The sequence below is a fragment of the Larimichthys crocea genome, chromosome III (assembly GCF_000972845.2).
Source record: "Larimichthys crocea isolate SSNF chromosome III, L_crocea_2.0, whole genome shotgun sequence".
In the NCBI taxonomy this organism is placed as follows: domain Eukaryota; kingdom Metazoa; phylum Chordata; class Actinopteri; family Sciaenidae; genus Larimichthys; species Larimichthys crocea.
The window spans coordinates 10,931,171-10,957,413 of NC_040013.1; the positions used below are offsets into that span (position 1 = coordinate 10,931,171).

At 39.9% G+C, this 26,243-nt stretch overlaps 1 protein-coding gene across 7 annotated transcripts in view; it reads left to right on the top strand.

The window, feature by feature from the left end:
* Positions 1 to 407: 407 nt before the first annotated feature.
* lyst (lysosomal trafficking regulator) overlaps positions 408 to 26,243 on the top strand; it is a 58,209-nt gene continuing 32,373 nt past the window's right edge. For all 7 annotated transcript variants that reach the window (XM_027278194.1, XM_027278197.1, XM_010750233.3 and 4 more), the window contains exons 1-7: positions 408 to 501; positions 763 to 891; positions 2,187 to 2,469; positions 13,014 to 13,105; positions 18,783 to 18,981; positions 22,481 to 22,571; positions 23,385 to 25,488. In XM_027278194.1, the coding sequence (XP_027133995.1) occupies positions 2,389 to 2,469; positions 13,014 to 13,105; positions 18,783 to 18,981; positions 22,481 to 22,571; positions 23,385 to 25,488 (2,567 nt within the window). In that variant the 5' untranslated portion in view covers positions 408 to 501; positions 763 to 891; positions 2,187 to 2,388. The remainder of the gene's footprint in view (positions 502 to 762; positions 892 to 2,186; positions 2,470 to 13,013; positions 13,106 to 18,782; positions 18,982 to 22,480; positions 22,572 to 23,384; positions 25,489 to 26,243) is intronic.

A 26,243-nucleotide genomic window follows, 5' to 3' on the forward strand; every position in this document is an offset into this window, starting at 1 on the left:
GCCTTCAGGTATTAATCAGTAAGCAAAATAGTTATACACCAATAATCTTTGGTCAATCGACTAAATGATTAATCAGCTAAATGTTTGGTCTATCTTTAATTTATATGCAATATGTGAAATCCAGTCTGCACACCAAAACAAATTCATTGTTAACATTTTCAGCTTACCTATTATGACTTACAGCTTATTGTATCACTAAAGAATAAACTTATTTTATAAATAAACATTTCACTTGTGTGTGGTGGTTTCTTTATGCACTATTTGGGGGGAAAAAAGTGCAAAAACCTTTGCGCCAGTCCATTTACTTACTGTGGTGCGTTCGCGTATTTACGGTGATTCAGCAAACACAGCACCGTCCTGAAAGGAAATGTTTGGATTGATTGGTGAATTAGTTGCGTTATCCAATGGGAAGATAAACAGGAGGCAGTGGGCATGTCACCGGCTGTGAGCGATTATTACGACATAACCCTCAAACTTGACTGCGAGGAATATTTTGCTCTGGTAAAAAAACACATAAATAAGCCTTTAGGGAGTAACACTTATTACTAAACCCTCTTTCATTTCAGTCACACTTGTGTTTTCTGCAGAGTCAGATTCACCCACTGACTCCCATTCTCTTTAACATCTAGACGACTCAAACACGGAACTCGTGTGTTTTGTTGATAGTTTTTGTAAACACAAAATGAAAAAAATGTCACTGACTAGACATTTTTATTTTTGTGACTAACCGTCATAACGTCCAGCCGTGGTTATCGTTAACAGCACGCAGAGAAAGGGCGGCATTGTGCGGGATTGGGATCCTGACAGTCAGCGCTGAGGGCAAAGTCACGTAAGACAGCCTCTGCTGGACGAAGGCTAGCGTTAGCTGGCTTTAATTCATAGGAAACGAAGGTATGTATGAAAATTGATTCTTCCCGCTCTAAACTGAACACTATGAATGTGAGAAAGATGCAGCTGTAGCCAGGCTGTTTGCTTGTTTTGATAAAGGCCGTTAACGGTGTGTTGGTGACAGTTTGACAGCTGACACACACAGTAACGTACGATGCGATGCAACAACCAGCAAAACAGCTAACGGTTGTTAGCAAAAGAGCTAAAACCCCCGAGTTTGTGTTTTGTTTATGAAAATAGCTTGAAGGAAACACCGGGTGTAGCATTTCTGAGCTTAATGTGACATTTACGCAAATATTATGGTTAATATAATCGCGCTTTCTTGGTGCCTCTTGTGGTGAAGCTAGCTGACACATCAACCACAACTGAACTTTCAAAATAAAACACGAACGGCAACGTTTTCTTTCAGAAATATATACTTTACACTAAATGTCTGAAAGAAACTATATTGTTAAAATATGCTGCATTTATCCCACAAAATAATGGCGTGTTTGTATGAGGTAAATTATTATTTTTTTTTTCAAAAAAAAAATTACTTTAATAAAGTTTATCCTACGTAAGCAATAAAACCACAGTTTAGAGTTTATTTTTTATATGTAGACCTTTTGTATGTAAATGTAGAAAATGATTTTATATCATATTAAGATAAATAATGGAATCGTTTTGAACATTTGATGGGTTGCCCTTGTCTCCATGACATGGGATTTTGTGTTTAACAAATGCTTTACAAAACATTATAACTCAGTGCTCTTTGGGTCAGTTATTTTAAGAAATTGCAACAGAGATGTTGCATGGTCCATTTATGGAAACAAAATGGCCCTATTTATATTTGTATATAGCCATACACTGCGTAATAAGTGCATGTATGGGATATAAGATGGAAATAAAAAGAATTAAAGAAATCCTAGATTTCATTGCTGCAATACAGTAAATATCTCATTCAAATGTTTTATTGTATTTTATTGTTTTTTGTTTTTGGTCTACTATTACCTTCTACTACCAATTTAGTTGCATTTATTTTGAAATCTAAATCCTCTACCGGAAATGAGTAGCTTCAACCTTCCTGAAGGTTTGACGCAGGTCCTGTCAGATACGTAGCTAGCTAGCTGAGTGTATTACTCAAGTCCCTTTTGTTTTGGTAATGCTACAGCGTGTCAAGCCCCTTTGGCCGAAGTTTGTGGTTCATGTCGGGTTAATGTTCGTCATTTACAACTGTCATCACCTCACAGTGCAAAAGCGAAACTTGCATTGCCAGCTAATTCATTTGCTAACCCATGGCACTTTATATCTTTCTGCAGAAACACAATTTAAAAAGTGGGAAAGCAGCGCCGTGAATCATGAGTCTGCTATGAATGACTCAGGAGAACAGTTTGGGCTTCGTTCCGTGTTGTCCGGGGCACCTTCGGTCACCTGGAGGATTAGGAAGGAAACCCAAATCATTTTGTCATTCCTGACTTCCTCAACGCCCTGACTGGAGTTATACGTGGAGGTGTGCACGACATGGCCAGTCCGCATCAGTCTGAGCTGTCATACGCGTGGGAAAAGTACATGGACTGTAGACTGCAAGGAGCGGATCTGCAGGTAGGCTTTGTGAAGAGTTTAGGGGTCTCTCATGGTGCTGGGGATGCTTACTTTTGTTTTCCAGGAATGCACCGCAGAGGTTCTGATGAAAGTATTTGTTTTCATAATTTTTAAGTTGTTAAACCGGTATTTTACAACATTTAAAGACATTAAAAAGACTTTTAAATTACCAATACAACTTGCATACACGTTAACCCCAAAATAAACTTTCTTGTCTGTTTAGAAGTTTAATTTGACACACCATAATCCAGATAGGTAACAGTTGTAGGGTGCTGGTGTAGATATGAGTTTTGCTTAATTCCAATCGGAGTAAAATCTTCACTAAGTTAACTTCATCCAACAATTACAAACACGAGTCAGATGTGTTTCAGTCTGCTTCTTGTCATTCAAGCTGCTTTATTTACTTCACTGTTTTTGCCTTAGCTGTTGCACAGTGAGTGATCAGGAAGAGGCTGTTGCCAAATGTTGGAGGTAATTCAGTAAAAAAAAACAAAAAAAATTAAATGTTAAATGTTTATTTTTGCTCTACATAAATTCTCTAATAGAAAACTAGTAAGAGATATGGGGGGTTTAGAAATAGCAACTAGCACTGTTGTGTTAGTGGACAGAGACATGCAGGAGACTTCAGATGCTAGTTTCTAGATTTCATCTTTTTATAACAGTATTGTCTATTGTCTTTTATTGTGTTCAGATATGACCTTTATTGTGCGAAATTATATGTAATTGCATGAGGGGGTGACCACAGGGTGGAGAGTCATTCAGTCTCGTGGTCGGAATAAGCAATAAAAATAACTTTGAAGGAAAATTATTCCCCTGGTTGCTCGGGACATCCACTTTAGGATCCTGGAGGTCCCCAGAGGCCGCTTTAAGAGGCAGACGTTTAACTGAAACACAGCATGAGCTCGACCAGCAGTGAGTCACTGCACGGAGGTGGAGGCAGGTGTAAACCACAGATTGCTTATTATGAGTGTTGCGCAAGTGCACTTTTGTTTCTGTGCTGGAAAATGGCGTAAATGGCGATCTGAAATCTCTATCAGGCCACTGCAGCTCTTTTGCCCCCACCCCCCTCCTCCTGCTGTCAGGAAACTAACAGCAGCCTGATCACGAGACTTGGATTTAGATCGGCCTGCAGGCTAAGAGGGATCTGCCCTACACACACACACACACACACACACACACACATACACACACACACACAGATGAGCTGATTTATGTTTATGATTTTTCATGTGCAAGTTGTCCTTAAAAGGCAGACCTGCTATCACTTTAAAAACTAATGCATGCTGAGAAAGCCTGTTGGGGTTTTTCTCTTTTTTTGGAAATAATGGCTTCCTTTCTCTGTCGTCATCATGTCTGTGATAGTGTGTTGTGCTCATTGCTTTGTTAATCATGTTGGTTTCCTTTTGGATATCAGCTGTAGGCTCAGTTGTCATAGTAATATGAATGCATGGACTGCGCCAAGCAGGCTCTGCCTCTCTATTCCTGGTAACTTTTAATGTCACTTTTTGTTGTGACAAGTCTCTTGAGAAGACTGTGTTAGCTCCCCAGCTTGTCACCTTTGCAGTCTTCAAAGTGTGGCTTGTGTGTGTGTGAGAGAGATGCAGAAAAATGGTTAAGTGAGCACAGCTGTACCGTAGCTTTCCCCCTTGATTGAATCTGATGGGGACACACAGTGACAGGCTATAGCACACACATGGATACCGTTGCACTGCTGACATTTCTCTCCAGCTCATTCTGCTCATCCTATCAGCACACAAGTGTATACTGTACATTCCTAGCATCCCACCTAGAATGGCAGTCAGTACACAGGTAAACAAGATAAAGTGATCATGGAAACTATCCCAACAGCTGAAAGGCTCCAGTTTCAAGGCCCATAAGACAGCAAGACTCTGCTCTGCTGCTCTGTACTCAAATCTGTGATCACACTGCAAAATGTGGAGGGCAAAAAGACACCTTCTTCTGCAGCAATCAATAAGGTTACCACCAAAAAAAGTGTGAAAGCAGTGCTGCTGCAGCCCTGCTCTACACCTCCCGTATGTTTTCTTCCTCTGCATTCAGGTCTCTCATGTCACTGCTTTTCATTTCCGTGTCTTATCAGGATACATCTCTTGCTGGTATCGCTTTCGCTCCTTCATAGCACAATCACCAAGTAGTACCAAGCAGTAAGAGAACTGGACTGCTTTGATTGGGTAGAGTCTCTTCCTGACCCGATGTTTTGACCCTAGTCTTCCTCTTTTTGTTTCCTGTTGTGATCGTCATTCTCAACAAATAAACACTTTTCTGATAGAAAGGAAATGGCCTGGTTTGGTTTCTTGCCTGTAGTGTTTTGGGGCTCAAAAGAAACAATGTTGTCAATCAGGACAGAGCAAACTGTTGGATGGTGGATCTCTGTTTATAAATGAGAGTACTGTTTCCCATCCGCACACTTGCTATATATTCACTGTGTATTATTGTTCCTCGCTATATAAAATCCACTGTCAGAATTGCTGTTTGCATGTAATTTGTTGCATTTACTTAAAGTATTATAAGTAGTCAAATGGGATTAATAACATTTCTTTCAAGTCTTAAGAATTTCTTCCTTTACAGAGCTACAACTATGGTATTATTATGATCCGCTAGAGAGGAAATTTGCCTCAGGCACACTTGCAATAAAGTATCTGTAGGGACACTTTGTATTCTGCCCAATCTCTCTGAATCTTGATGAGCAAGAGTCAATTTAGTAGAATGGTTACCTGGCCAGGAGCCAAGAAAGAGACCAGGTTTTGTCACTTGAGGACTGTTTAGTTTTATTATGAGCCAAGAGGATGTTTGAAGTGTTTGGAACACTTCACTTTTTTGGCCTGGTTTCTCTGGACCTCTATTTCACTCTTATATCACTTTAATTTCAGTCAGTTTCAGTTTTGGACTAACTGTGGTTGAGTTAAGCTTGTTTGCACAAATGTGGATTGCAAGCACTTGAAAAGACATTTTCCTGCAGGGCTATCAGACTCATGTTGTAAGTATTGTTCTGTAGAAACATAGGAAACAATAATCTCAACATTTTAGTTGGATAGTTTAGGTTTATAGGTTGATAGGCTGTGATGGGGAAAGTCCAGGGTCTGTACATGTCACTTAATTACTAACAACAGATACGTGTCAGTAAATGTGCTGAAATATAGTGAGTTTTCTGAAAGAGAACAACCTTGGTCAGACAGTTATTCCACCCACATTACCTGTTAGCTTTCTGAGCACAGTTCTGTTCTTTACATGTCTTCTGTCGTAAAGCTCTAAATCCTTGTCTAAAGAAGATTAAACTTGTCGAGCAAAGCATACAGCAAAATGTGGTCAAGACTAAAGAAGGAACAAAGATGGCAGTACTGGTTCACCTTCATCCTCAAATGTAATTATCTCACTTTGTGTGACTGAATTGTGAGAGGCAGCATATTATATTTCTGCGATATCTTGGTAGAAGACTGTGCTGTGTGTATTTCCATTGTCATTATGTCATGTAGTTTGTCTGGCATTAAGAACGCTGCATTAATGTATGCTTCTGTCTAAAGCACTTACTAATTTGCATGGATCATCATATCTGAGCAACTAAGAGCACAGTGAAGTGGGGAGGGGGGGAGTAAAGTGTTTTATTAATTAGTCTCTCTTGTGCTTTCCAAACAGCAGTCTAGTAAAAAAGAAAAAATATTTATTTTAGTGTTAGTGTCATATCCAACAGGTTTTGAAAAGCCTACATCTGCATAAATTACTTTAGTGTAACCCCTGCTAATTTGTTATTGCGTGGTGTTTGCATGTATCTCATATGTAAATTGGGTTATTATTATATAGCCTAAAGGCATCATTGTTTATCAGCAAAACAATAACAGACATACATTTCAGTACAGTGTCTTAGCACAGTGTTCCTCAAATTTTACACTGCGTACCACCTCAGAATATATTCAGTTCCCCAAGTACCACCAATATAACAGACATTAAAAAATAGTAGACCGACCCTGTTCAGATACAGACAGTTGACACAGGAGGAAGGTTTATTGCCATGGGAGGAATCTTTCATTATTGTTTTGATCATTTTTATTACCCATCACTCGTTAGCTTGCACCTAATCATGGATGTGTGTGTACTAGGTGCTACCTGCATGAACGTGACTTTAAAAAATATAAATTTCAGAGATTCCTCTGTGTACCACTCAAGGGAGCTCGCGTACTACCAGCGGTACTTGTACCACAGTTTGCGAACCGGTGTCTTAGCAGATGGGAATCACTACTTAAGTGGCTTTTTCAGATAACAGTCATTTCTAAAGTAACACAAAAAGCAAACCAACAAAATCAGACTTCAGACTGGAAATTTCTCATCATTCATGTTTCAGGGTATTACTAAATGCCTAACCTCAAGTGGTGGGAGAGCTTCACACCAAAGGTTCTTCTTTCATAACCTGTTATCATAGTCATAGTCTACCTACTAAAATTATGTGTGATAGTAGTAAGTTTCCTGAGAAAACATTAGAAAGATATATTACTACTAATAATAATATCTGACTGCACATTTGTGTGATGACTTCCTTTTTATTGAATTCACTATGACTAAGGTCACTATACTTTGTGTCAAATTCAAATGGTCCAAACATAAAAAGCGTGCAGTCAGACTCTGATTATGATGTCTTGTGATCATCACACAACTTACACCAAAGGTTATTAACCATTTTAATTTTAACGCAGTGTGGCTTTCATTATCTGACATTGTTTACAGATATGTATATTTAGCAAAGTAGCATTCTTAGGCTTGCTAGTTGACCATAGTGCTAGTTTCACATCTACATTTACTGTTCCGTCCTTGGTTTCAACACCTACTGTACTTGCTCTCCAGGGCTGTTCCAAGCGATTGGCTGAATGAATAAATAATTCATCTCTCCAGTTCTGGGTTGAGTCAGACTCCAACCGTTGCTCTGTCTCAGTTTTTTCCTGCTTGTTATTAAGTCAGATCACTCCCTCAAAAACACCCTCACTTTCAGTTGAAGGGAAGAGAAAGGCTGAAGCAGGCTGTTTGGATTGTAATTTTGACCAACACCAGCTCACACGCTATCTTCCAGTAATAAAACAATGACGCAGAGTGCAACAGTCTGGTTTCCTCCACAGTGGCTATGCTCGGATAAAGGTCACTGCTTGTGACAGTGTGGACCCGACACTGCCAAAAACACAAACTAGCTTTCTGACGGTAGCCCCTTGACATTTCATTCTGAGTCTTAATGGGGGTAAGAAAATAGTTATTTGTCGTGAGGCTCTGCTCTCTGACATGTAGTTTGTGAGGAAATGTGGAACGTTAGGGGCTTCTCATGATGCTCATCACCCAAATGTCAAATTAGATCAGTAGGGATCTCAAATCGGAAAAAAACATTGCATAACCAACGCCCCACGTCCTCTCTCACGAGGACAGGATCACATCGCTTTCACTGCCTCTGCCAAGTTGTAGTCTACCCAATTATCCAAAGAGAGCTTGTGAGGAAAGTCTGTACCAGTGTGGGTGACTCAGCCGTCAGACTCCCATGACTAGGCCTCCCATGATTGCCATGTTAGATAAAGGCAGTGTAAAAGCCCCAACCACCATGTCGAAGCAATTACTTACTTGTATTTCTCTCATGTAAAGTCACTCTCTGACTGAAGAAAAAGATAAAACATGGAGAGTTAGGTAGACAAACAGAGCAAGTGTGTTTCCTTCTGAGGTGTCCTTATGCCAGTGACAGCATCTGTTAAGCTGTTATGTTGCTGAATATGACCTCAGACCTTCCCGAACCAGGCAAGCAAAATAGAAAATCTGTGCTGTTTATGACTTCCTCATGCTCCAACTTAAAAAGAAAGACGAAAGGAAAGGTCTGCATCAGCCAAATGGATATATGTTTGAAATAAGTGAATTTGTCCATCAGCAAATCATAAAATAGCTAGAAAAAAAGCCCTTAATTTACTTGTCAGTGGCAATAAGTAAAGACTTGAGCTGTGTGTCTCAACCACCCAGATAGCCTGTTTTTGTCTACATGACAGTCGAGTAAATAAAGGAGTTCATCACTGCAGATTAAAGGTCAGAGCTTTCTTTTTGTTTACAGAGATGTTTTCTCTGAGCTTTGTGAACTGCTGATTTCCCCCTCAGAGCTGTATTAATCAGTATTGGCAGTCTCTCCATTATCAAATCACTCCAGCTGGTTTGTGCTGAGTGCATTGTAATATTGAATTAGAGCCTTGGAAGGGGAAAAAACAGCCCTGTTGCTGGGAAATTGGTGTTATCGTGAACCATTCAGTTTCCCTTTCCCATGTGAGGAATGCGGCCACAGCAGGTACACTGATAACACGAGTCATTTTGGATGCTCATTTTGGGAGATTAATTTGAATAGAGCGAGTGAATGACTCCAGCGTAGCTCCACAGCTTATTTATTTAACTAACAATAGTTTTGGCAACCTTGAATCTTTGATTTCCTGCCAGTCACGCCCTCTGTTTATTGTTGCACTCATCTGTTGCTACATTTATTTATTCCACCTTTTATGTTCTTTATCAGCTTTCATGGTTTACCCCTGTCTCTCTTATGATCCATGCATTTCTTTCTCTTTCACTTTCTTGTGTGTAATGTTGTCCAGCCCCCTGGTGTGCAGTGACCCCCCTCCCCCCACCCACCCACCTACCTACCTACCTACCTACCTACCTACCTACCTACCTACCTACCCACCCACCCATCCCCTCACTGCTCGGGTGGTTTGTTGCTTCATCTGTTGAAGTGTCACCCTCTCTGCCCCTCCTTGACCCCGGTGAGTGTAGTCAACTCTTCACCTTCATCACCTCCAACTTCAAATTTAGGACGCTAAACGTAAATGTGACAATCTTTTAGCCTGTGACAACTCAAACAAATATGCAATATTGTTTATTTGCTAGTTACATCTCCTATGTCATTTGTAGTGATAAGAAGTGGCAAAAACAAACTTTTTTTGACATTTCTGACACAGGAAGGAAGTTGACTCACCACGTTAGTGTCGGACAGAGAGAAGAGTAGCCTTTGTCCCAGTCCTCACTGTGACGGATAGCAGCAAAAACTGTGTGACTAAAATGCAGGCACCTGAATAACTGATTTGAAAGTTTCCCCCTTGTGTGTTAGTCATGGAGAGTGAGAAGATTAGCTTCACAAATATGCATAGATGTCTTAGCTGTTTAGAGCATGTAATGCAGACACAACTCACTATAAATGATGCCATATTTACTTTTTAAGTGCTGTTTATGTCACATACTTTATGTTTTTGTCACTTTCTGCTGTGTGTAATGCAAATTATAGATTTTAGAATAGAGACCATTTATAAATGTGTGTGTGGGTGCAGCTAAGGGATTTGTTGTGGTGTCACTGTGACGTAACTAGGGGTGGCACGGTACATGTATGGGTCACGGTTCGGTACGCGCATTTTCACGGAGAATACACGGTACAAAAAAAGATTGATGTTGAACTGAACGCGAAACTATCGTTTCACGAGGGAGTTCTTTCAGGACACATTTAACCTTGCACATGCAAACTCTGGTTGGTCTACTCTAGCTCTTTAAACAATCCTCTGGTAGGTTAGTTTATGGGTTAGTTAGTTGTGGTTGTAAGTAGGCTAACACTGAGAATGGCGAGTGACTCGGGCGCACGTCAGACGAGACGAAATATGTTCGTCAACGAGCCCTTTTCCCTCGACGAAGACGAGACGACACAATGTTCGAAAAACACTGACGAAAAATGTGCCAATGTGCGTTTTTGTTGACGAATAAAAACGAGACAAAAATGTCATGCAAGAAATAAAAATAAACATAAACATAAACGTCCTCCTTGTTTTCGTCTAGAAAGTCCAGCCCTGCTGTCACGTGTTTGTGCCAGCTCTTCTTTGACTGTAGCAACGTCACGGCCACAGAGATCATCTGGCTGCTCTCGCACCTGTGGCTTGGAAACAAACAGCATGCAGGAGAAACACGGCGTACGGACAGCGCAATCTAGAGCATGAAACGGGCCTTAGACATCAGGCCCGGCCCGGTCCGTTTTGATTGACAGCTTTGTAGAGCCCGAACTCGTTTGCAGCCCGACGTTATTAAAATGTGCGCATATGGCATAACAGTCAAGAATGAGTCTAGTCCATTTGTGCTAAACGCTAACAGTGATGGACTTATCTTAATTTGAACATTTTAGTAGATGCAACTGGCATAAAATCAATTTATTTATACTGAAATTTAACAATTGCATGTAGAAGATGACAGAACATGTCATAATAGGGTGTACCTGCTATTAGTAGATTAATAAATGAAATCAAGTGCATATTAAGTGTGTATTGAAATAACAGACAAGACACTTAGCAAAGTTGCATTGAAGATGAATTTATTCAATTCAATTAAGACATTTAATCAATGTGTTAGCTGTGGAACACAAGTGAACTGGAATTAATAAACAAAAAAAAAAAAAAAAAATAGAAAAAGACTAAAATGTTTTGACTAAAACTAGACAAAAATTTTGAGACTTTTAGTCGACTAAAATATGACGAACAAAACTGATTTGTAAAGGACTAAAAGTGACTAAGACTGAAGAATGAACTTTGAAACAAGACCAGCATATGGACACTTTGTGTTCTTGTTGTTTTACTTCAGGAATTTGCAGCTACCTCAGCTTGAGATTTGCACAATAAAAACAGCCTTTGAGGATAGCCTTTTTGAATATGTTTTTTTTCCTGCACTGTACCGAAAATGTACCGAACCGTAAGGTCTGAACTGAGGTACGTACCGAACTGTGACTTTTGTGTACCGTGCCACCCCTAGACGTAACAGAAATATATCAAAGATAAGTGCATCTGCTGATATCTTCTGTAACTGCTTTTTGTGTGGGGAATCCATATTAAAAAAATAAATACATGATACTTTCCTGATGACTAGTACTGGTTATAGGTTAGCTGTAAAGTTTAGTGTTTAGTTACTTATTTTTTTCAAAGTAAGAAGAATTAAAGGTTCTCTGTGGAGTTTTCTTGTAAACAAACGTTAGGTTTACATGCAGCGTTTCTTACAAAACACATTGTTTACTTCCTTATTTGCCTACGAGCAGTCTTCTTCTTTACAGCCTCTGCCACGCTTCTTTGGGCACTGCCGCCACCAACACCAACTGCATTTCCCGTGACAACCACACCCCTGAGTATATTAAAGTGCATTAAAGTTTAAAGATGGACATATAATTTAATGGTATCAGTAATAATTTAGTGTGCATTTCTATGCCATATATCATTATGTTTGTACAAACTCAGTTTTTAATGGTACACTTAAGTCACATTAGAAAGGAGAGGAAACAATTTGATTGGTCTGCTTCATCTGAGAATGTGTGATTGTTTACTTTTTAAAGGTTTCAAGGATAGGTTTGTTGTTATTTCATGTTGTATGTAAAAAAATAAATATTTGCCTTCATTTCAAAGTTTCATATTAGAGTATTTATTAGTATGTAACCTAAAAATGTAATTGCTTATTGAAAAGAGAGTGCACTGACTAAGCTCACAAGCTAGTCAGATTTGTAGTGAACCCACAGGCTTCCTGACTGTAGGCATCTCTTTATAATTTTAATAGTATATAAAAAATAAAAAAGGTATATCCCTCTAATTTCAGTTACTTTTATGTATTTTTTCACTGTTCTGCCACTGTAGATCAGACTGTATGCAATGCGACTGGCTCTGTGTGGTGTCTGTTCTCCGGTTTTGTGACACGGACACTGAGCATAGCCACATCAGTCAGGGATCAACGTTGCCTGAATGAATCCAGTCACTGGTGTCAGATTAGCAGAGGTGCAAAGGTAGCTTCTGTGTGGTGTAAGGGATGCCAGGAGCTGGCTTAGATGGGTTGGTATTAAAACACTAGTCTGGAACCCATAATGCAGTTAAAAGCGGTCAGGTGGCTCATGTCACTGTAAAAAACAAAAGAAAATCCCAGTTTGCATTGCCAACTCTAGAGAGAGATTCCTGCTCTGGTCTTGTCTAGCTGCAACTGCAGCACTGTGATGAGGCAGATTTCATCTTACTTTAGTCTTTGTATCTGCAGACTCAGGGATTCTCCAGCACAGATTTGAAATTGTGAAATGCTGTGCTGTCCACCAGAAATGAGCCTTTACTTTATGGGGAGTTTCTTTCAGATAAAACATAACCTGAAACATAACTTGTGGTTCCTGGACCTGGATTCTTCTGGTGTGTAAAAGTCTAAACAGTTTTTTTTGTGTCCAGTGCTTTCGTACTGGAAAGTTAGAGAGGAGAAATAAAGTGCATCTGACCTTATGAATCAATATTACAGCTCCACAAAATGACATTAGTGGCTGTTAAATCACTGTCTAATTGACTGTGTTGTCATGTATAATGATTGCAAAACATCAAATGATTTAGAGTAATGTCATAACGGGTTATCAAGTGAAAGGGTACTGTTTTTGTGTAGTGCATTTTCCATTTAAATTTCTCTCCATGTGGAGTGAAAGTAAAATTTGATTGATTCATGTCGCTATTCTTGTGTCTTATCTCTCTCTCTCTCTGTCTGTCCCTTATCAGGTCAGCCTTCAGGGTTTGGAGAATTTCCTCTGTCTCTTCCACTATGTGCAGCATCACCCCAGCCACAGTACCAAAGATGCACTCAAATTCTGGTAGGTCTTACTGTTTATTTTTATTTTAACATCTTTAACTGTGGTGTGATTGACGTTTTGTCTCACTCTGGGTGGCATTCACACAACACAACTGTAGCCTCAGAGAGAACATAGTATTCTTTGACTTGGTCAGTAGGGGTGGGCGATATGGCCCCTATAATAATCATGATATTTCAGGGTATTTTTGCAACAATGCTATGGAAAATAAAAACTCAGTGGTTGAGCTCTCCCTACGAGATTTTAGGCTATTCTCATACTCAACCAGGTGCTTCTTCTTGAATTTTTCTTTCACTTCTGACATATTACTGTGGTTTGTTTGTTCTTTTGTAACCAAACCACTTCAACACTACTAAAATCACTCCCATTTTCCGACCTAGCTGTGCTTCTTGTTGCTGTGTGTAATGGTACGCTGGCATTTTGTCACCGAGTCAGAGTATTGCCAATGTTGCAATATTATTGTTTTGATCATATTAAAGAAGATGCCATCTTATCATGAGAAATATGAAATGGCACACCCCTGTGGATTAGTGGTATAATTGGCTAACAATGCACTGAATAATGTTCAGTGTTCAAATTGTGATGCTATAAATCAATAATATTGGTCAGTCTTAACATTTCAAAATAAAAGGTGACACCACACATCTGAATTGTTGTATAAAACTAATGCCAGTTGTGCCATGGACTGGGTGCAATGGCTGCAAACATGCAGTATCTTGCATGCAGTTACACTGGTCTTTTCTCTTGTCTTAACCAAACTGCAGAAGTGACAGATTTATTTTTATTTCACTTTTATGCCCCACCACTAAAGTAGAGGTTGTAGACATTATGTAATCATGGTGCATTAGCTGTTGGAGTACCTTGCTGCATAGATTTACATATTGATGTGGAAAATTGTGGGACATTAGCACCTCAAGTGCCTCTTGTTTGTATTCTGTTCAGTGTAAATAAGTCACACACACATGCACTGCCTAGAATTAATTAAGTAGTAAGGGCATTAGCATTTGTGTTCTGTGTTCCATCAGCTGAAACGGGATTAGTTTGAATGGGGGTTTGGTTAAAATGGCTGAAATAATGTCCTTGTTTAAATACAAGCTTAAGATTTAATGTTTCGCTCTGTGGGACCTGCCATTAAATGTTTTTTTTGTTTTGTTTTGTGTGTTTTTTTTGGAGCTTTTATCTGCAGTAATTAAGCTAGTTGTAGAAATTGAACTACAGTGGGTTTGTCACACTATCATCAAGCCATTATACTACAGTCTATAAGTGTAACTACCCGCACTCGGTTGCATGTTAATGATGTTGTTATTATAGTTTATTTTAAACTGACAGTTTGTAAGTTAGTTAGTGCAGAGTTACCCTTGGAGAAACACGACTGCATATTAACTCAAATTTGGTTCTTATTAATATGAATTACAGTGTTGATTTGTATCTGAACAGAACATATGAATTTTAGAAACACGTCTTAATGAATGTTTCTTTTGGCAACAGTCAGACCCCACAAAAATTCAACTGTTTAAATCATCCATAATCATTTAGTCAGTTGTCATTTACACGCATGCCCTTATCAACTCATCGCAGTCCTGACTTTCTTATTGTTTGCAGTAGAACCAGATACTAGTTAATCATGTAGATAACCATGTTTGCCTCCATGACCTAATTATAGCTCTTGACACTCTGTTAACAGTGCACTGAACACATTCCCGGTTGAAGACACTATATCATATACTCTTGTAAGAGCTGAAACCATGCTAACCCAGACAGGATTTGATCATCCAAAGTGTCCTTTAATCTCTTGAGAAAACTTTTTGCTGTGACAAAATAAAACTTTTACCCACAGCAAAAGAGATAAATCCTCAGCTGTATAATTATCTCAGTTGGAGTGAAGAACATCACGATAATTGGCGAGAGGGGAAAAACACAAAATTTGAGCTCTGCAGGAGAGAGATGTGTTTTCCGCTGCGATGGTATCGTAGAAACCATTATCTCTGTTTACTAAGCCTCTAATCACTGTCTTGTGGTAATGATAAAAGGTCTTAGAGGATGGTGGCATATAGCTGGTGGTAAAATTATTCAGAATAATGTTTTTAATATTTAACAAGCAATCACTGTGTTTTATATATTTTATATAATAATATATTACATAACACAGTTCTCCCAGCCTCCTGGGGTGTGTTTTAGTCTTTACAGATGAGGTTGCAGTGGGCTATTTGATCGAAGCTTACCTTTTGTGTCTTAGACAATACAGTACAAACACTGTTTTTATTATAAATTACTGTAGCTATTACACAGTAAGAAGTCCAACCTGTATACTTACATATCTCACCCTCTAGTATCTGTGTCACACACCAAAATGTGTAATTGCTTGACATACTGAAAAGATCTGCAACAACTGCGATCTTGTTCACGTTGGAGAATTGATGCGGTCAGGTAGCATGTCAAAGCCTCTCAGATGTGCATTGCGTTTGAGAGTGACCAGTGACCTAGTTAAATATTCAGTGCACAGATGTGTTTCAACCAGACTAAACTGATGTAACACTGTAACACTTCAGTATAAGTTAGGATGTAATGGCTTAAATTCTTAAATATTCAGATAATCCTAATAATATCTTTGCAGTGTCAACATATCATAATATTGCAAATTGATGCAAAGTTGCATATAAAATGATCAAGTTGTTGATATATAAATGCAATGACAATTAAGTCAGACAAAATTCCTCACACATATGAAACTTGTGTGTTTTTAATTGTAATTTGGAATTATTTATTGTGTCACATTCATACTTTCTCTGTCTCTGTTGGTCAGACCTAAAGTTTATTGTCCATAGAAGGAAAGTTATAAAGCTCCAGTTACATTTTGTACTGAGGTGTCTGAGCTGTAGGTGCATTCATAGGTAAATAAAGCAGTACGCTGTATGTAATGCGAGTGGTTTGTTTTTGTCACATCCTTCTCCTTCTTCCAGTAAATTTCATCATTTTCTTACATAATCTCCTTCTGACCAAATTCTGATGTAATCTCCAGGCCGTTTAAGTAAATTAGCTCTTCCTTATCTGGTATTATTTTTCTATTACAGATGTGTCACTCAGTGTGTTTACACAGATATGTTATGGGGACCTTGTGGTCTTAGAACTGAGAGCAGAACTGCAATAAATTGAATAATAGAGTTAAAGAAATATTATGTAGAAATAGATATTTTTGTGATTTGGTGCCCCCCTGTTATAGAGAGCCATACCACTGTAAATAGGGACAGATGTATATGTGCATTTGTTAGAATTACATTACTAATGATTAAGAACTCGAAAGTTGGTTACTTTGCTAACACTACCAAACATCAACCAAGAGCAGTAACATAAAACATAGCAGCCAGCTAATATTACTAGTCCAACAGCAAGAAGCTTACCCAGATTTTATCTTTTGTCTGCCAGCCTCTTATTCGGCCACTCTCTTTTAGCTCCCTCCGTCAACCTGTGTGTTTAAGCTGTGCCCAGTTACATTGCCTGCTTGCCCAGGTTGATGTGGAGCAGCCGGAGGATATCACAGGGAAAAGCAAAAGAAAAAACCTTTTTCTTCATAAAATGTCATCCAGTTTGACCAAAAGACCAGTCAAATAGTTTGTGGTGTGTGACTTAGTGCTGTAAACCGTTACAAAGTGAGTTGCCTCGTTGTTTGGGCAGTTTCAGCGATTGTCATCAGGATCAGGGCCCACGTGGGAAGATCAGATTCCAGTGACTGACAGACCTTAATGCTTCTGTTGTGTATATTGATGTTTTTTGGTGTCACAACTAGCTCACAAAGAAATAACTGATTATTATAATAATGCAAAATGAAAAATGACGTAAGAGACAGACTCAATGAACTGACAAGCTTTTGACCTATATATCAGGGAAAACAACAGGGCTAACATGCATACGTGGTTACCAAATGGTTTCCATAAGGGTTCTTAGAGATCAATTATAAGAATGCTTCCTGGACAGAATTCATGATCAGCAGATAGATTTATTTGTCATTTAGCTTTTGAAGTCATGCTACAATCACATTTCCTCTATCATAAAATCCTGTGGTTGTTTTTTTTGGTTGCTTTCACAAAGCCATAGTCTACTTGGGGCCAGCATTCAATTGCTGTAATCACATATGCCTGACTAAACTACAGCAAGGACGTAAAAGCTCACGGTTTCGAAACAACTGCTCCAAACGAGACATGTAATACACCCCGAGATTAGAGACAAAAACAGAATTAGAAACAATAAAGGAATCAAATAACTGTGGGTTTCATCTTGGGATCTACAGTACGTCACGCTTTATCAAGCCTAACTTTCTGTGCTCTTAGTGGTGTTTTTGTAGTTGTTCCCAGAAGGCTTTATTGTGCAGAAAAAATGGATTGTTGTTATGCAGGAAACAAATACAGTTACTGTGAATGATGGTTGAGTATGGAGGTCTTCTACAGGGCACTAGGGGCTTGTCGTGTATTCCCAAGGCCAGTCCCCTGGCCATGTGACATCACATGCTTTCATGTGATACGCTGATCTGCTGCGAATCTGGAAAGCTTCCATTTGAAATTCCAATTTAATGGAATTTGTGCTGCAGAACAGAAAATTCAGTCAGCAGTCGTGTGAGGAGGTATGCAGATACAGCCAGCAGAGCTGCAGTCATGCTTGGAGAAAACGCAAAATGAAAGAAACTGTCTGGCCCAGTAACATTTGGTAAGATGAGAACGCCTATACATATATGTTAGAGATGCTAGTGTTTAAAGTAAGTGTTGTAGATTTTATTTACCATCTCCTCTCAGTATTACTTTCTTATTGTTATAAGTTGGTTTGGATCAGAGCTGCACCTTAACGGCAGACGTGGACGTCTTGCGTTGAGACCTACAGCTTATTGTCAGTTTCATTTAGAGGAACACGTGGTTATTAAAGACATACGCATACTAGCTTAAGGCACTCTCTGAGCACACATAGTAGGACACGTCTGTTTTCTTATTTATCTTCAAGCTACATGAGTCTGGATTTTAACGTTTGCCTATCACTTATATAATTTGACTAGTAGATGGTTTGGCTTATTGAGGTGAACATTATTGGAACAACCTGATTGTCAAGATTTTCAGCTTGAGCTTTTTGAGGGAGCTTGCTTTGGCTTTTAGTTTAATTTTATTTCACTATTACATTGATCCGAACAGAATGAGTAATGTGATTTAACTGCAGCTTTCTCACAGTATTAAACTTGTAACAAACTTGTGCTATAATCATCTAATCATCACTAACTCATTTTCATCAACCTTTTTTTTTGTCCTTCCTTTTTTGGCAATGATTCATATTATACATTTAAACTATAATCTACAATCATACTATACTAAAAAATAATTCCACACCCTCTGTTTTCTACCGTATATAACTTTATTTGAGTTTACTTTCACTGCTAAGGAATGAGTTGAATCAGAAACATGGCAGAAACAAAAATGGGATTTTTGCCAGATATTTTTAGAGAGCGGCTTGGCCATTAAAGTCTGTGAAGATCATTTCACAACTTTTGATCTTTCAGTGTGAAATTAAAAATCATACAGTCTAGAAATAATAGTTGCATTTCTCTCTCTTATTAAGGACAGTGTCGTAATCCTCCAAGGTGTTTATGGGTGTGTGTACAGATGTGCGTCAGATTTGATGTGACAATTTATTTGTCCTGTTGCAGCTCAGACATGAGTGGGGCCAGTAACACACTGGCGAGGGAGTTCCTGACTGATGTACATCAACTATGCAGTGCGGTGGCCCAGAGAGCAGAGGCACGGGAGGAAGATGAGGAGGAGAGTCACATGGTGGCACTGGGAGAGTACCTGGTCAGGGGACGGGGCTTCCTTTTGCTCAGCACACTGGATTCCATCATTGACCAGGTGAGGATGTTCAAAGCCACACATTAATCATGAAAAAAGTAATGTTTGCAGCTTTGTTTCAGCAACAGATATTGACGACTATTGTAGTCAAATTTGGTAATATTCACACGAAGCTTTAGGTCACTGCTTCTCACATTTTTAATTCATCTCTCACACTTTTTGTCATGCAGATGTTCGATATCAGCGTAACAAAATAAAATGTCTGCACTCCGCACATAATCTGCAGCTAATCTCTTTTCATCAAAATGAAATTGGGGACAGCGTTTGCAATAGAGATACAGTATGGTGAAAACAGATGATAAAAGCAACAAGGATTATGCAAACATCAGACAGACAGACAGACATCAGCTGGTGAAACTGAATGAGTACTTAATGAGCACAGTGCAATATAAAATCCATTAGTGGAAAAAGTTATGCAATGATGAGATGATGTATAATTTCATGTACAAAAAAGACTGTAAGATACAGTTCATTTTGAGTTTTATATTTCTATTCCAATAAGTATTATTAACCTTCTTTCAGCCATGGGAATCTGAATACCTGTTTGATTTACAGACGTTGTACCCCATTATTATATCATCACGGGGCCAATGTTGCCTTTTGTTTAGTTGTCATTTAGCCTGCCTCTGGTGTTACTGCAGCTTGCAGGGTGAAAAAATATGTGGGCACTGCAGAGCTAATTTCCTTTTTCAATATTGAAAGCTTTTGCAGTGCCCACGTGTTGTTGCCCACGGATTGTAAATCTATTTAGAACAGTTAAGTAGCTCTATCCTATAACTTCCTAAATACACTGTCAACTGTGTATTTCTTATCATAACAATGTACAAAACGTGTCAAAAATGTCAGTACTATTCTCTTTCAAAATGGATTTTAGAGATATGATATGATTTGTACTTTGTTTGACACAATATTAGCAGATTACTGTAACATGAAGGGCAGTCATTAATTTGATCGTTAGCCATCCTGGACAGAGCCCGCCAACACAGGATAGGCACAACCAAGATATCATGGCTAGTTTAGATTGCTACAGTGTACATGTTAGTTGAATAAAACTTCCAAAACATAAAAAGATTTTTTTTATCTAGGAAGTGAAGAATAGGCAGAGACCTGTCAACCAAAAAAACAAGTATTTCGACCTATTTTAGGGCAGCAGTAGTTTATAGGGATTTTGCTTGGGAACTGTAGGGTGGCTGGTTTAGGTCCACAGTATGGAGGAACACTGAACACCTAGCTGCTCCCATGGTGCCACTACATGACAGCCCATCACTTTATCTTAATACAGGAAGTAGTGTGTCCCACAAGAGCGAGGAAAAAAAATTACCTTCATAGAGATTAATAAAAGTAAATCTTAAATCTTAATCTCTTCCTCATTTTTGCGTCCATTCTGTTTGATGAAAATACAAAATTACAACACTGCTGTCTACAAACCGCTCAAAGTACATAGGGCTAAATAAAACATCTGTGGGTTACAGCCCCAAATATCAGACTAGGCAATGCTGTTTCCTCTGTTAACTTGCCTCTGTATTTATCTGATCTTTGTGTTTTGGGTCAAGTTATGATATAGGAGCTGCTCCTATCTAAATTGAATTATGGGGCTTTCACATAATAAGCATGAACGGTCAGTGTCAAACCAGAACAAAGTTGAAAGTGACCTCTGGGCTTTGGGGTTTGCTGTTTTTCTTCAACCGCTCCCTTTGCCAGACACAATGTTGCAGCTGAGTTGTGCGTCAGCCTACATAAAACATGATTATTTGATAAGATTAGAGAAACGGTGACATCAGCAAATAAACAGGCTATACAAACAAATATAGTGTGCTACTATGTGCCATTGAGTGAGAAGGAATCAATTAGCTATAGCTGCCTTTTGATAATATAATGCTGATCTGTTCTTAAAAGTTGTGATGACTTAGCTCAGTTGTTTTCATGCCAACCAGCGTACTCTAAAATAATAAGAAGGAGTCCATAATCCTCTGATATGAAGTAACAAATGGGTCATGAATGAAATATTATGTGTTGAATGTGACCCTATGTGTCAGCATGCCTGTGGTTTCATATTGTTCATATCCTTTAGCTGATTTCACAAACATTTACTATATTTTCTCATGTAGTGGGAGCTTTCACGACAGAAATGTGATACATCCATGTTCAAGTATATCACGAGCTCCAGCTGTGTGTGTCATCTGTGTGCGTCAGCTGTGGCCTAGAAGGAGTCAAACCTTAAGTGGCATTCAAGGCCAGACACGTTATAAACGTTTATTTATTTGACATGTATAAGATTAAGTAATTATTTCGAATTGGGTTTGTCCCCCATGCTAACCCTTCTCTATCTGCCTGTCCTGTCACAGTTTTAGATCAGTAAAATGTTTCTTATGTAACGGTAGTATATACATTAGTATAACTATTCTACACATAGCCAGTATTCTTATAGGCCTGTAAAAACATCAAATAAAATAGTCCATATCAGATTTTTTTTCAACTCACTAGGTGTTAAATGTCAGGCTACTGTCATCTCTGGGTACATCATCCACTGAATAATTCAAATGGAAAAGGCTTAGCTACAACCGAATAAAACACTACACAACACACCAAGAGATCAGCCAGGTTGATGTGACTGTGGATATGAGCTTGTTGCAGAAATATCAATATCAGTGTGTCAGTACTGAAATGCCAAACTAGGATTAAGGTAATTTTGAAACAGTGTCACCATTGCATAGTTTGTCCACCAGAGAGCACTGACAATTTACACAATTTACACACAAAAAAAATCAAGATTGTTTATGTGTTTTTATGTAAAGGAAAAAAAAAGAAAAGCCTTATAAATCTAGTGTTACTGCAGAGTATCCATACTTTGTGATTAGAAAGACAAAAAAGTAAACAACCAGAAACCGAAAGAAACCAGAAACAAATTCTGAGATTATTTGATGAAAATCTACTTGATTATTGAGTTACTCAACCAGTATCACAATTAATAATGCAGGGTGTATTACACAGCGGCAATAAAATATATGTTTTGACAGTTTTGTAAAATCCACAAGCTGATGGTTTTTAATTCACACATGAAGGAGTAGGTAAATTGTTTTAATTAACACATGAAGGAGTTGGTTCTCTCCCTGCTGTGAGTTATGCCCTGGGTAAACATAAGATCCCTAAGGTCTTGGAAATACGGTTGTCATGTAGATGTTACATTGCTTCCTGTCACACTAACGCTGACGACTAACTAACTAGCTAACTAAATGCACGTGAATAAATAAATATCGATCTCCTGGGATGAAAAATATGTTTTGACTAAGTGACTAAGTCCACATCTGAAGCAAATCGGAACGTCGCAGAGTTTTTTTTGTTTTGTTAAAAGTCGTGAAACCCAAAGCGATATTTGTACTGAGTACGGACAAGAGATTGTCTTGATGGGAGTGTCTTGATGTGACATTATAGTGTGAACAATGGGAGAGAAGCAGCAGGGCTTTCTAAGTAACCTCAGTGTGTTTTATTGCACTCTCAGGAATTGACCTGCCGGGAGGAGCTGCTCACTTTGCTGCTGTCTCTACTACCGCTGGTCTGGAAGATCCCTGTGCAGGAGGAAAAAGCCCCAGGTCAGTACCCACAGATACTGCTCCTACTTGTTTGTGTTAATGTTAATGTTAACAGCTCATACCTCACAATTCTCAGCGGCCATGGCATGTGACTACCTCCTTGTTTGTAACGAATCATATCAATTTGCATACTTTATTTTCTTAGTATAAAACTTGCTGTGCTGTACAGTTGTCTGTGATTCGCTAAGTGTACAATAATATCGTTTGTACAGACAAACTGAAATGCACACTGCATTTCATGGGCCTGAAATGTTATACATTTGTTTCATCTTCTATCTTTTACATAATTCTTTACCAATCATGAAGGCCAAGCAGTGATTCAGCATTAGCTTTGGTGGGTGGGAAGGCAGTGGAATGTGTGCACATTGCATTTGACTGTAAATGGAGTCTGTAATGTTTTCAAATGACTCATGTCCTAATTTACTTGCTTGAGACTTGTGTGAGACAGACGATTCAGTTGGTAATGACTGCAGTGTGTCTCCATTATTGTTGAATCTCAGTGTTACTAAGATAAGCTGCCACACAACAGGAGAAGACTAGTTGTTGCAGAGGTCTGTGACCTCAGGGTGACACCGGTATTTAGTACAGGACTGCTGATTCTCTCTGACATGGAGCTTAGACATTTTTACTTTAATTAATTTCTACTCAGTGTGTGTTTTAACAAACACAGAATGGCAGCTGACATGCAGCTGAGCTTTATTTTTCTCGTCTTACAGTTTTACATGGCTGCTTAAATGCTGGTTTTAAGTCTCAGTTTCCAAAATCTGACATCAACAGACATTAACAACTTACATACATTCTCTGTGTTTACAGATTTCACCCTGCCGTCCCTACTGGAAGTATTCCTTAGCCGGGAGGTGAAGGCCGCCCCGCTCAGAGCAGGACAGAAGGCTGCAACAGATGAACAGAACTCGGGGAAGAGGTCCCGTGTTGGCAGTGGCACCTGGAAATCACGGAGGTCACGCAGGACAGCGCAGAGATACTCCGTGAAGGATGCTCGAAAGTCCCAGGTTTCTACCTCAGATTCAGAAGCCAACACTGAAGACAAAGCTGTCCCAGGCCCTGGTGGTGCAAGGAGCCGCAGATCACATGGCTCCACCATGCGGGTAAGCTGTCAGCATCATCGTTCAGAGGCCTCATCTTTAACATCTGCCATCTCCACCACAGAAACCATGAGTGCACCATACCCACACCCCCGAGCCCCTGGATCCCATATGATGGACACTGAAACCCTGACAGACCCAGCTGCAATATCAATTTTCAACCGCATGGAAAATTCGCCTTTTGATCTTTGCCATGTTTTGCTGTCCTTGCTTGAGAAGGTTTGTAAGTTTGACATGAGCATCAACCACAACCCTAGCCTGGCAGTCAGTGTTGTACCTACTCTTACTGAGATCCTGACTGAGTTTGGAGATTGCTGTGGTCCTGGGGGAGGAGGTGGAGGTGGAACAGGAGCAGAGGAACTTGCTGGAGGCTGGACGGAAGAGCCCATCGCACTGGTCCAGAGGATGCTTCTACGCACCATCCTGCACCTAATGTCAGTGGATGTGAGTCAGAGTGAAACCCTCCCAGACAGCCTAAGACGCAGCCTGACAGACTTGCTGCGAGCCACCCTGAAAATCCGAAGCTGCTTGGACAGACAGAATAATCCTTTTGCTCCACGGCCTAAGAAGACCCTGCAAGAGGTCCAGGATGACTTTTCATTCTCCCGCTATCGCCACAGAGCGCTACTGCTGCCAGAGCTTTTAGAAGGAGTCCTCCAAGTGCTGCTGGGTTGCCTGCAGGCTTCCACACCCAACCCCTTTTTTTTTAGCCAGGCGCTTGAGCTCATCCATGAGTTTGTCCAGCACCATGGCCTGGAGCTGTTTGAGGTCACAGTGCTGCGACTGGAGGGACTTAGCAGAGCCAGGGATTCTGAAGTAGTAGGAGAGGCTTCAGAGAGGCTACGAGGTCTCATTGCAGGAGTTTTCAAGATCATCAGTGCTGTCAAGAAGGCAAAATCAGAGCAGCTGCATCAGTCTGTGTGTGCCCGACGTCGCCACCGCCGCTGTGAATATTCCCACTTTTTGCATCACCACAGAGACCTGTCAGGTTTGCCCGTCTCTGCTTTCAAACAGGCTGCTAGACGCAACCCCTTTGAAGAGGATGGAGAAGGCAAGGAAGGGATGGAGGGTGACGCAGTGCGTTACCCTGAGCGCTGCTGCTGCCTGGCTGCCTGTGCTCACCAGTGTCTGCGACTCCTGCAGAGACTCTCCCCAAGTGGGCCAGCTGTCTTGCAGGTACTGGCTGGGGTGCAGGCTGTTGGAATTTGCTGTTGCATGGACCCCCGCTCAGTCGTAGTACCCCTGCTGCATGCCTTCCAAGCTCCAGGTCTGCGTAGTTACCAGTCTCATGTTCTCAGTGTCCTGGGCAGACTGATCTTAGACCAGCTCGGTGGGGGGCAGCCCTCAGAGAAAGCGAAGTTGGCCTCCTGCAACATCTGCACTCTGGACAGCAGCCAGCTGCCAGGCCTGGAGGAGACACTGCAGCATGGGGATCCTTCAGCTGTTTCTACCAGTCTGTGCTACCGATCCCAGGGTATTCTGCCAAGTGGAGGGGGGGCAGAAGACATGCTCTGGAAGTGGGATGCTCTGGAGGCCTACCAAGAACTAGTGTTTGGTGAAGAATGGCAGCTGAGTCAGCAGATAGCTGGCCATGTGTGCCACCTGACCCTGCGGGGGAATGCTATAGTGCAATGGCAGCTCTACACACACATCTTCAACCCTGTGCTGCAGAGAGGGGTAGAGCTGGCCCACCATGCCCAACAACTGGGAGTTTCCACTGTCTGTACTCAGGTCTGCAGCTATCACACACGGTGCCTGCCTGTTGAGGTCCTCCTCATTTACCTGCAAACGTTACCTGCCCTTCTCAAATCAAGGTAAGTGATTTTACATCTATTTAAGATGAGACCTTTTTTTTCTTGATCACATGTCTTTTTCCAGTGGTTCTTTTACTTTTTTAGGTAAAGATGTGCAAGGTGTTCTTGGGTTGAATAAATGTGCAGAAGCCTCAGTATTCTGTAGACAAATCTCTTATTACACTGAAGTGGTACAGCTGCTGGTTTTGAAAGATGTTTTGGTAAATTTCTCACTCAATGGATTCTGCTTCTTTTATATTTTTCAGACAAAGCAAATATAATCAGCCAGGTCAAAGATGGACACCTAATCCACTTGGACATTGTTTGTCATTAGATATGTCTCCCCAGGTCATTGATAATTGATGCTAATCCATAATTTATTACAGCTGTGGACTGAGTGAGAGATGGAAGATTATTGACTGTTTATGTAACACTGTTACAAATACATTAGTCTGGCAAAAGCAGGTGCTTGTCTTGTTTGTCTGGAGACACTCTGCCAAAATTTAAGCAGTATAATACTCTGAATTATGAATTTTTTCTTTGTTGTGACATAAATCTGTTGAACATCAAATTCTCAGGACAATCTCCCAGGACTCGCAGATTAAACAAACACTAAATAATCCTTACGCATAAATGTGTTCGCCTGGCCATGTGTTAACCCTGGTGACCTGTCTAGGTTGTATACTAGTTCCTACCTTATGCATGCTGGGATAGATTGGATCCACTTGCAACCCTAAACAGGATCAGTGGGTATAGAAACACGGATGGATGGAGGT